Source organism: Vitis vinifera, chromosome 14 (genome assembly GCF_030704535.1).
Source record: "Vitis vinifera cultivar Pinot Noir 40024 chromosome 14, ASM3070453v1".
In the NCBI taxonomy this organism is placed as follows: domain Eukaryota; kingdom Viridiplantae; phylum Streptophyta; class Magnoliopsida; order Vitales; family Vitaceae; genus Vitis; species Vitis vinifera.
In genome coordinates this window covers 26,383,834-26,396,525 of record NC_081818.1, presented here as the reverse complement: position 1 = coordinate 26,396,525, position 12,692 = coordinate 26,383,834, and the positions used below count along the sequence as shown (strand labels likewise).

General features: G+C 34.7%; 1 protein-coding gene across 4 annotated transcripts; it reads left to right on the top strand.

Annotated features, from left to right (window-relative positions):
• Positions 1 to 11,770, top strand: LOC100854805 (F-box/kelch-repeat protein At1g57790). Of its 4 annotated transcripts, none has more exons than XM_010662492.3 (3): positions 1 to 331; positions 442 to 992; positions 10,401 to 11,770. In XM_010662492.3, the coding sequence occupies exon 3, from the start codon at positions 10,403 to 10,405 to the stop codon at positions 11,531 to 11,533; it is 1,131 nt and encodes a 376-aa protein (XP_010660794.1). In that variant the 5' UTR covers positions 1 to 331; positions 442 to 992; positions 10,401 to 10,402; the 3' UTR covers positions 11,534 to 11,770. The 4 variants fall into 4 exon arrangements, with proteins under 4 accessions (XP_010660794.1, XP_010660795.1, XP_019080694.1 ...); XM_010662493.3 differs by having other exon boundaries at positions 221 to 367; XM_019225149.2 differs by adding an exon at positions 6,925 to 7,002 and having other exon boundaries at positions 221 to 992.
• Positions 11,771 to 12,692: the final 922 nt, after the last annotated feature.

Genomic DNA, 12,692 nt, shown 5'->3' with positions numbered 1-12,692 from the left:
ATCTTAGAAGAAAAATGAGGAAAAAATATGATATTTTTAGAAAATATTTTTTTAATAGTTTTCGTTTGGTTTTTAAAGACTATTTAAGTATTTAAAGAAATAGTTATATAGATATATAGAATGATTAAAAATAAGATAATAAATATAAAAATTATTTTTAAAAATATTAAAAACATTTTAGCTGGTTAAATGGATTTTTTCTTATATATATAAAAAAAAACTGATGCTTTGACTTGAGGGGAGTATTAATAAAACTAAAGAAAAGATTTGTGGAACAATCAGAAATCGAGCAATGAAGGAATGATTTGCAGAGGAAGAAGCGGAATTTTTGGTCAATAATCTTATTTCTGATAAATTTAAGGAAAGAGTATGAGAGTTTATTAATCTTTTTCCTTATATATGACATATTCTTTTCTTCTGAAGTATTGGTTTGTGCTGTAGACAATGGGTTTCCTTTCCCAGGAATCAATGAACATTCAGATCGGGTTGCTTCACCAGACTCTCTCTCACACAGCTCATTCTCAATTTTACTCCAGCTCGAAGCATCCAATTGTCCAAATGGCTGGTATTTTGAAACCCTCATTTATCTTGGGTGGGGTTCATATTTAGAGCACTTCTAATCATCACGGAGTTCAAAGAAAGATGGATCCAGATTCCCTGCTCCAACTCTACTATGACTGATATTTTACCCTTTGAAAATTGCTAGCGGCTGGTTGGACAGTCGAATTGGCATCTTGCCAAGCATTGAATTTAAGATATCAAGAGAAAGATCCAGACCCAGACCCACAATTGCAGCATCTTCTCAAGTCATGGCTGAAGAAGCGGCAAAGATGCAACTATATGGAATTGAAACCGGGTTTCCTGTCTTGTACAGTACACCGCCATCTGATGGGGAGGCTTGCTCTGGTGGCAAGATTCGGGTTAATGAATCTAATTCGGATCTATGCCCATGTTTGGAATCCGAAGCGGTACTTAGAATGGTTCGGCTGCAGGTATTTCCTAATTTTATTTCTTGTTTCTTTTTTAGCTGAAATCTAGATGAATTAAGGCTATGTGAAATTCACCACCTGTTTGAAGAAAGGTTTACGAGATAATGGCACTTTTCTTGTTTACTTTTCATCTTTTTTCCTTTTGTCCATCCTGTACCATTGATCACGCCAAGAACAAAGAGTGTTTATTGGTTTTCCAGTTTTGGAACAAAATCATGCACGGGCAGCGAACTTTTGATTTCAAATTGCGTCCTTAAAGGAATCTCAAAATGTTATAGACAGCCTGTGTTGCGGACCAGGATCACTTCTACCCTTACCATGTAACAACCTGAATAAAGGATCCCTAGGATCCCTCAATCTTTGGTTTCTATTCCTTATTAGTTTCAGAAATAAAGGATGTTAGCATTAGTTTATATTTAATTTAATTTCAATTCATAATTAGTTTCTATTTTTATTTATTTATTTGATAAGTTCATAAGTGGTTTCTATTTAGTCTATGGAATAAAGGATTCTTATGATTAGTTTTTACTTTATTTAGTTTCTACTTTATTCCACTTCTATTTCTATTTAGTAGTCTATATAAAATAAGGAAAGTGTAATGGGGAGGAAATGGAGAAATATTCTCAATAAGAAAAATTTGTTCTCTCAATTTTGCACCTGTTCCTTGGGTCATAAGAATTGGTATCGGAGCACGGACTTTGACACCAATCATGGTAGAAGGGACTAGAGCGCAAGTTCAACGAAGACTTGAAGATAATATCAAGCAGTTGCAAGATTCATAGGATAAACAAGCAACCACTTTATCGTAATTGTAGGATTCATTAAGTAAACAAGTAGCTACTTTATCAAAACTATCGAGAATGGTTGTAGTAATAAATTTGAAATTCGAACTTATGACTTCTAGAATAGAGGAATCAAGTAATAGGGACACCGCTTCAATGAATAGAAGTGAGATAGACTATCACTCACACAGTACACACTCCTTTCAAACTAGGTTTTCCAAACTCAATTTTCCAAAATTTGAAGGTAAGAATCCTAGGGGGTGGATTTACAAATGTGACAAATTTTTTACAATTAATGGAATCGGGGACTAAGAGAAGGTAAGATTGGCTTCCTTACATTTAGAAGGAAGGGCCTTGGAGTAGTTTCAAGGGTACGAGACTAGTAACAAGGAAATCAATTGGACACAGTTTTCTATAGATGTTGTTTCTAGGTTTGGCCGTAGTGTTTATGATAGCCCTATTGGGCAAATAACTAAATTGAAACAGGTTTCTACGGTTATGGCATACCAAGAGCAATTTGAAACGTTGATGGCCAAAATTAGCGGGTTGTTAGAGGAATTTTTTGTTCAATGTTTTATTAGTGGCTTGAATGAGGCAATTAAAAATCAAGTCACCATGTTTCGATCGAACACACTGGCCCAAACCATGGGGTTAGCCTTGTTGCAGGAAGGGACAATGGAGGCAATTCTTAAGGAAGTCAAGGCCTCTAACGAAAGTGAGGAGAGTACAGTGAATTCTATGGGAATCAGAATGAACCAGAATACCCAATTACCACCAATTAAGAGGATTTCAGCCACAAAGATACAAGACAGATGGGATAAAAGTCTTTGTTATTATTGTGATGAAAGGTATGAACCTAGTCATAAATATAAAAGGAAGCAAATTTTTCTACTAGATGGTCATGAAAGCAAAGTGGAAGCAATTGTGAAGCTGAAAATAATATCAAGGAGGATGATCTTGTGGTTTCAATCAATGCAATATTTGGTTCATCATTTCATCAAACCATAAGAATCCGTGGCAACATCAAGAAGAAGGTCGTCACCATACAAATTGACTCGGGAAGCACTCATAATTTCCTTGATCCTGTAGTGGCCGAAAGAATAAGATGCTCAATACAAACTACCAACCCCATGAAGGTGGCAGTGGCAGACGGAATCAAAATTACTAGTGATGCAATTTGTAGGCAATTGACATGGAGGATGCAAGGGAAGGAATTTTAGGCATATTTGAGGCTCATACCTTTAGGTGGGTGCAATATGGTATTGGGAATGGAATTTATTGTTGATGGAAGGAAATTCGTTTTGAGAGGTGCAACTACAAGTCCCAAGAAGTTAATCTCAATAGATCGGATTCAAGAGGATTCAATGCATATATCTCAAGTATCTACAATTCAAATTTTCTCTATCTAAGGGGATGAGAAAAATAAAGTTAAAAAGGAATAACAAGGCAGTTGTTCAACTTGTTTCCAAGAGATGCAACATGGGAAAATGCTTACAAGATTCAACAAAAGTTTCCACAATTTTAGCCTTGAGGACAAGGCTTCTTTTGATGGGAGAGGGAATGTTACAACCCGAATAAAGGATCCCTTAATCTTTGGTTTCTATTTCTTATTAGTTTCTATTTAGTTTAGGAAATAAAGGATCTTAGGATTAGTTTATATTTTATTTAGTTTCTACTTCAGTCAATTTTTATTTCTATTTAGTAGTCTATATAAAATAGGGAGTGTAATGGGGAGGACATGGAAAAATATTCTCAACAAGAAAAATTTGTTCTATCAATTTTGCATCTTCTCCTTGGGTCATAAGATACCATTGCATGATTGTAATACAATGTTGTAAGCCATTACAATAATTAGATATTTTATAAGAGAAGGGTGGTTAATCTGCTTTTACTTTGTTTAGTGAACAAACAAGAGGGATGGTTTAATTATTTTTCAGAAGAAAATGATGAAGAAAATCTTGGAGGTAAAGAATTTGTTGAGTAATTGGTGTTGGAACTGGGTTAAAGATGCATACCCAAATCTGAAGGAAATTGGGATTTGAATGGAAACTGGCCACTTGAGCCCTTCTTGTACCTACTGAAACACATTGGTGAGAGTATTGGTAATTGACACTCCAAAACTCAAGATCTTGTGTATAGATGATATTGGAAGAGGATTGAAGATCTGAACCCAAATTAGAAGGAAATTAAAATCTAATATGAGAAGACCATCTGAGGCTTTCGGGCACTCACAAAATACTCTTGTGAGAGCATTGACCTAAATGCTCCAACTATCGAGTTATTGTTGGCTTTTTGGGGATGAAAGTCTATCTGATCACTTTCCTATTCTACTTGATGGGGGAGGGCTGAGAAGAGGTCCCGCACCTTTTAGATTTGAAAATATGTGGTTGAAGGAGGAGGGTTTTAAGGATGTGTTGCAGACTTGGTGGGAAGGGCTCAATTTCAGGAGGTCCGCTAGTTTTGTTTTTGCTGCAAAATTGCAAGCCCTAAAATCTCTCCTGAAAAACTGGAACAGGGAAGTTTTGGTAAGATAGTAGTCTAGAAGGCTTTGGCTTTGAACCAAATGGATTTTTGGGATAAAGAGGAGAGATCTTGTTCACTTTTTCTAGAAGAAGTGGATAGAAATACTAGATTTTTCCATATGATGCTAATGCTCATAGAAGGAGGAACTTGATGGCCATAGTTAAAATTAATAGAACTTGGTTCAAAGAGGAAAATGAAATTAAAGAAGAAGTGGTTAGAACCTTTCAAAACCTTCTTACTACTACGGGTGACTAGAGGTCCAGTGTAAGTGGGATGTCTTTTGAGAGGTTAGAGGATCAGAAGGTTGTAGGGCTGGAAGAACCTTTTTCAGATAAGGAGATTTTTGGTGCTCTCTTGAATTTTAGTGGGGATAAAGCACTAGGTCCAGATGAGTTTTCTATGGCCTTTTGATAGTTTTCTTGGGAGTTTGTGAAGGATGAGGTGATGGGTTTTTTCAGGGAGTTTCATGAGCATGATTGTTTTGTTAGGAACTTGAATGCAACCTTTTAGTTTTGATTCCGAAAAAAGGGGGAACAGAAGACTTGAGGGATTTTAGGCTAATAACTAAGGTGATATCCAAGGACCAAAATGCGATCGTGAAGGGTAGACAAATTTTGTGTTGGGTTGAGCTTCTTTTGTTGTATATAAATTTAAAACTCATTGTTTGGCTGGGGTTAGTTGACTTGATCGTAGGGTTAGACGATTATATCTTTATCCTGCAGGGTTCAAGAATCATCCATAGTAGTCCCTCACCTACAATTGGTTTTAATTTTCGGAAAATCTCAAGCTCTCAGGAGTGCTTCCAGCACCTGAGCTCTGTGAAGTATGAGTTGGAAGTCTGGCCGTTTAACTCTTGGAGGATTAAGAACTCTCCCAGCACCAAAGCTCCAAGGAGTATGTGCTGGAACAATTTAATGATAGCTCTTGCAGGACCTTGAGCTATCTTAGCACCCAACCTCCAAGAAGTATGCAATGAAACATTTTGGTGTCAGCTCTTAGGAGACCTCTAGCTCTCCCAACATTGAAGCTCCAAGAAATCTGTTCTAAGCTTGTGTTGTTGGTGTGTTTGTTTCAAGATCTAATAATTGTGCAAATCAAGCAACACACCAAGTCTCAAGGCTTGGTTCCTAACTTGAGCATGGGATTGTAATTCTTCTCCTCAATCTTTGACCACTTGGTGCCACTTGGCAATTGATGAATACCTCTTTAAATATACGTGATATCATTTTTATAATAGCAATAATACTAACATATTTTCTTGATACCATCTCCACAATCTTTGTAGAATCCTTTAGTTAGATCAGGATGGTGCATGTAAAGTAAATCATAAATTTTCAATTTAAGGGACTTTATGACATAATGCCAGTGATTGAGAAAGATATTATGATAGATTACCATTCAATTTAATCCCAAGCATTCTCTTTCTACTCAATATATTGAGTATGAAAGAGTCACTTGGTGGATCTAACATTTGAGAAAACTAATATAAGTAGATCATAAATATAAATACATTAAAATACACATTCACATAAAGATGAGTGTGGTAGTTTTATTAACTTGTCTCTAATGTTACCTTGCATTTCTCCATTATAAAACTTGTTTAATTCCATAAATTTTTTTTTATCGATTTCCTAAATTTTCTTTCTTGAATAGGGATCATAGACCATTGAGTTTAGTTTAACCAAAATTTCATATTATATTTCCATTTATAAACACAATTTAACATTTATTTTATTAAATCACTAAGGTGTAGTTACTATTTAACAGTTAAGCCTCTTATTGAAGTTACTTCAGATATTAATTATATACAACATTCTATTTTATTCTTTAATAAAGCACATAGTGTGCCTTATACTTCACAATAAAATTGTATGGTATAATGTCTCTAAGTATCTATTTAAATCCTATTTATGTAAAGATTTATAGTTTGGTGGGAGACCTACAAGTTTTCATCTTTTATTAGGCACTAAAGATTCCATTTCTATTTTTTTAGTGAGGATAAAGTTTCTTCTTTATGTTGTAGTGTTGCTATGTTGAAGTAAATATTTTTTAAAAGGTTTAAATTTTTAATGTAACTAGGTGTTACCTTTGGATATTTATGGTTTTTGATTTATGCGTAAGGTCATAACTTCTTTTTCTTTTTTCTTTTAAAGATCTTGTGCTTTTCTAGGTAGTTTAAAAGGAAAGTTTGTTGAAGGTCTTTACATCCAAACATCTAGTATGCCACCTGAAATTAAATAAGGATTTGCTTATTTTGATAGTTAGTACATGTGAGTAGGATGGATGCATCTAAGCCAGAGTTGTGCTTTTCTTATATACATGTTGGGTGAGATAATTTGAACATGGGTATACGCTTGGATGTTAATGAACACTTCTAATTGTAGAAAATGTATGTAATTTTTTGCCACAAGGTAAACATGACTTGCTTCTAGGATTTGGAGCTGATTTTTCTTATTGTTGGTCAAATATCAATTTTATTTCAAATAATGTCTAAAATCCATATTATCACATAATTCAAGGGTCTTATGAAAAATGTACCACTCTCCAGGTGCTTGTTTGTAAATATATGAAATAATAAAGGAAAAATGTGCCCTAATTTTCTTTCGCCTCAAAACTGTGGTTGTGAGTAGGAGAGGGAGGGAGAGCGAGAGAGACAATAGGCAAACACCATTGTGCCACTTCTGTTAGCAATTGGACTTCATTATCAAGTATATCGTCACGTAAGTGATTTTTGGAAACTAATCTACCCTTAGTTGAGTCGATGAATTTTAGACATTCGATTTGTGTATGCACATTTCTTAAATTGTTTTTCAAGGTTGTTACATTCTTTAGACTTGATAGAAATTCAATTGCTTATCATTGTTCGTGTTCTCTTTCTGATGAAATTACTTGAGCCATTTCCTTAGAGGAGCTTGGTATTCATAATTTTTTGTTAAACGTATCCAAGTTGTAATCAGTTTCATGTTGCAAATTTTAATAATTACATTTATTGATTGAATAATTATTATTTGTTTTATGGTGGAGGTAAATGAACCTGTAAGCTTCGGTTCTACACCATAAAGTACTTTAAGAGCCAAGATCATAATACGTTATGGAAATATATGTCCTAATGGTATTAAATTGGGGAGGAAGAAATTGATAATTTCAAATGAAACTAGACAATTACGTTATTATGCATGATATATTTCTATATCGTCATGTATTTGCCTTGGCTGTATCCTTTTAGAATATTTTGTGCCCTTTGTTTCATTGAATAAGCTTTGAATAAATTCATGGCTTCAATTTTAATGTAAAACGTGGCAAATATATTTATTCCGGGGATCATTAATGGGATTGCAGTTTACCATTCTTATCTTTGATCCCATCTGACTCTCAAGTGATCAAATGCTAAGAGTCGAAGTGGTTGCGTTAGCTCATTTTTTGCCTGTTCAGGCTGAGTTTGGCTGGCTTTTCTGCTAGGCTGAGCTTTTTCTGCTTTCAGCTCAGCTTGAGGTTGCTCCTGGCCTGAAATGTAATTACAAAAGTAAAAGAAAGAGCACTATAATAGAATATGTCCTTGGTAGGAAACACTCCTCTATTGCATTGAATATTACACTCATATTACACCAATATACGTGCATAGAGAGCAAATTATACATTGAAATAACTAAGAGGTAGGAATAAAATCAGAATGAGGATGTGATTCTTTACTTTTAGAGGTACAGTTGGATGGTTTTATTTTCTTTATTAGCTATATTTTCTGGACAAAAATATCCATATTCTTAATTTACTTTCGTATGTAAGTAAATTTTGTCATAATTGCATAACTAATGCAAAATATATCAAAAGTCTTGGATTCTTGTCAACTGCACCTGTTGGCATTACATTGTGTTAATAATACTCCACTTCTCTTAGTCCAAGTGGAACACTCTCAAATCCAAGGCTGAATGTCTTGGGTGTCTGTTCAATACCAATGCTCCTTGTTATATCGATTATACTGGTCTTTGACTTGGCACGTGTTCTGTTAGAGTAAACTGAAGTTCAATAAATATTGATAACCAATAGAAAGTGAATTGTCTGTTAGAACCTTACGGTCTATGGTTGTTATTTTGGTAGACATTATTTGATGCATCCTTGATACCAGTGGCACCATTTTTCATCTTATGAATGGTCCTTGAGTTGACCCCTTTCTGTCTTAGCATAGACATTTTGAGACTCCTCTGTCCATATACCATCCCTTCAGTTATGCAAGTTTTACATTTTTCTCCTAGCATAGAGCTATGAGTGGGTTTTCCATGTGTTACTTGTAATACAATGCCTCTTGTAGATACATGCTAAAGCCATATATGTCATGTTTGTGAAGAGATATAGCAATCCTTCTTAGAGATGTTCAACTTCATACTCATAGGAGGGTCTTGCACTGGTTTATGAATTTAGTCCTTTCACTTTTTTGTTATTCTTTTCTTTGGTTGAACAGATATGAATATAAATAATAACTGAAATTTATCATAGAAATTACTACTTGGTGGTTGGCTTCGCTTCTGCTTCCCCTTCCCATTTTGTATTTTAGAAGCTTTGCCTGCTGAATTCTAAGGATTTGATCACTTTGGGGTTAGAAGTCCCAGTGTCCCTTTGAGAAATATTTTGAGCTCAAGAGTTTATGAAATTCTCCAACCAGTGAGTAAACATGCCTCTAGAGATGCCATTTAAGACCAATCATTTATTATGTCCAAAAATATATCCCATTTCCCTTGCTTTAGCCAGTATTGATGTAATTCGAATTATACAATCCAGCTTCCTTTCCTTTCTTTCTAACTTTGGCTCCTTTCTGCTCTTGGGTTCTTGATATAGGACAACCCTAGGATGGTTGCTTACACTCAAAAGTAAGTGGGCTAGGGTTTTGATTTTAGAATATAAGGAGAGCAATAAGGAATAAAGTTTATGGTAGAGAAAAATAAAATAAAATAAAATAGAGAGAAAGAAGAAATGACAAAGAAAAGATGGAAACCTTAGAGTTTCACTAAGGCCTTCTAGGAGTCCCATCTAGAAGAAAATCAATGGAATCTCACCATTGAAGGTGACAATAATTGCAATGAAAAAAATGTAATATTATTAACATCAATCAATTCATCCATTTGATTTACATAGATTAGCCTATTTATAGGTTTCTCTAAGAAATCCAAAGTCAACTAAGATTCTAATAACCTATTATGATTTTAATTCTTATTATAACATCCAAAGTCTATTAGGACTCTGATAACTTATCATAATTCAAATTCTAATAATATTATAACCTAACTAGCTAATCCTAATTTGACTCCAACAAATACTATTCCTAATTTAATTCCAATTAATACTAATTCTAATTTAATTCCAACTAAGACTAATCCTAATTGCAACTAATACAAATTCCTTTTTTTTTATATATATCTTAGAGATTCATCCTCATCAGTTCTCTTTTTCATGCTAGTGTGTGTCTTTCCATATAGACTGTTCTCAGGGCAAAAACAGAGAGCTCTACTCAGGCCTTTGAAAACAACACTGACCTTACTCTGGATCCCAAGTCATTTCTTGTCCTTCCAACTTGTAAAATATCTACTGTTTTGCCTCTTGTATTAGCTCCTAGTAAAACGACAATTTAAATTCCAATAATAATAAATTGCCATCTTGTAGTTTTATATGGTAAACAAAACAGGATTCAAAACTGATTTTATCCTTGTACTCCTTGCTTATACTGCCATTTGGAGTAGTAAGCAAACTGGCATAAAGTTCAAATCAGAATATTCATCTGATATTGACAATGCTCGCATTGATATCTAACACACAGGCCCCTTTTTTTTGGTTGATTTCTAGTCAGTGTGCAACTCTAACTTAGATTTAATTTCTTTGAATTTTAAGCACTCAGTAAAAATGAATAGAATTATCTAAATAATTTATTGATTAAGATTGGAGAGAAGACTTACTAGATATTTATATCACATGACAGCAAAAGGAAGGGATGCATGATTGGTATAACAGAAGATTAGGAAACAATTATTATTTTAGCAATCTAATGGGGAGGTTCTATAATTTTTGAATTTTTTTTTATAAATATTGCACCATAACTCCTTGTTGTTCTTGTAAGCAGGCATGATGCTGAGACAGAACAGTGAAAGAGACACTAATAAGGCCAACTGCAAGAAAATAAATACCGACTGCAGTTGGAGACCATGGTCAGAGCTCCCTAGTGATTTGCTTGATGTGATATCAAGGCAATTACATATGATGGACCACCTGTCATTTAGTGGTGTCTGTAGATCATGGAGGGCATCTGCATTGCCATGCAAGAAAGATAAAATAGCATCCCAACCACCATTTTTAGTTGCTCTCTCTGCACATGTCCGAGGAAGATTATTCTTCTATGACATATTTGAAGGAAGAAAATACAAGACAGAGTTCCCAAACCATGCAGACAAATTCTGTTGTGGGTTCTGTTGCGGCTATTTGATGATGGAAGATAGAAATGCTCAAAATGGACTTTGGCTTGTGAATCCTTTTACAAGACATGAACTACAGTTCCCTGCCCCACCTGAACGCATTCGTCATGCTATCATCACTTCTTCAGTGGTGCCTTCAGATTCTTCTATTGTGGCTCTTTCTGCCGATTATGAAAATTTACTGTTCTGCCATCCAGGTTATGTCAATTGGATTGTCCTCCCAGTGCCCAGCAAATCCTGGGTCTACTTGGATTTAACTATTTTCAAGAAGAAGATATATGCCCTAACCAGTCAAGGTAAAGTTTGGGAAGTGAATCCAAACTTGAATTTTCCTTTGACACCAGTGGCATTCAGACGAGTGCCATATTTGGACCATATGGGACTTGGACGGAAATTTGGTTTTTTGTGCCCTACTCTGCATTTGGTGGCATCAGAGGAAGAGCTTTTGATGGTGAATCTTATTCCCCATGAAGAACCTCAAGTTTTCAAGCTAGATTTCAAGATGAAGGAATGGGTTAAGATGGAGAGCTTAGAAGACAAAGTAATGTTCTTGAGTGACGTGAAGTGCGGTGTGGTAGGCAATCCAGACAAATGGGGAGGCTGCAGTAACTCCATTTACAGCGTTAATCTCTTTTCCAACATGTGCATTGCCATTTCCATGGAAGGCCATTGGCTTGGGAGTTGCAGGTTTCCTGGCAGCCAGTTTGTTGGTGGGTCTCCTTCATCTTCGCCTTATTGGTTTTTTCAAGAAAGTTACAACACTGATGCTCTCTCTGATAACTAGTTAAGTCTTTTATGGAAGGGAGGATCTGGATCCTGCAGTACTTGCATCATGTTAGTGTTTTTTTGTTTTTTCATCTGTCTCCTTTTGATTTCTGACCCACATTTTGGACTTAGCCTGTGGAGAGCTTTTGTTCTGTTTTAAATTTTTTTCCTGCAGCTTGGAATTACACAATAGCTTATGAACTACAAACCCATTTTTGAAGTTTTTCAAATCCAATACCATTGTTTCGTAGCTAAATTAAAGTGGCAATGGATCAATTAGTATTGAATTTCTGAAATTGCAACTTCAAGCATACATTGTGATCCACTGGGTATGAAAAATGAATTGTTTGTCTTCTAAATTTAGTTCCATTCCTAGTAATTTCTTTTGTAAAACTAGATCATTTATACATTATTGCAATATTCCATTTTGTGAAGTAGATGACTTGGTATTACATTTGCATTAATGTAATTAAATGTAATTTACAACATTGTGTACTAGATATTGCTATCTTAACATGTTAGCCAAGGGTCATAATAAATTCAGTCTAGTGGAACATGTTAGGAAAGCGATTAAGTATTTAAGTTCTTAGTCGCTCTCTAAAAACCATCATAAACATCATCTCAGCCTACTCGCAATGTGTGTGATTTAATCTAAGTTTGGTGACTCTCAAAATGTATGCTAGATTGTAGTATCTATTATGCTATGTAGAAGGAAAACATACTCATAATGAATAAAAGCATAATATACTTGTAATCATGCAAACTGTCAATACATAAGGTATTTGAGATATGCATCAATGTCTACAAAATCCCGTAACTCTTAACATGAGTTTGACTAATATCTCTAGCAGTGCCTTTAGTAGGAGGAAAAACTACCATATCAACTTCCCTTGTGTTATAATGTTTCAAATGCTATGGAGTTGAATGCCAATATGTTTGGTTCCATTATGTTACTTAGGATCTGCCAAAGCAGGCATATTGTTACTTTAAATAGTATCAACTTCATTAGCAAGAGCCATGAAACATAGGTGCTGAAAAATCTTCTCAATCAAATATCCTCCTCTACCATTTATAAGCAAGCAACATGCACCGACTCCATTATAGATATTGAGATGTAAGATTGCTACTTCCTGTACTTGGAAATAGCAGCTTACTAAGCAAGAAAATATAACTTCTAG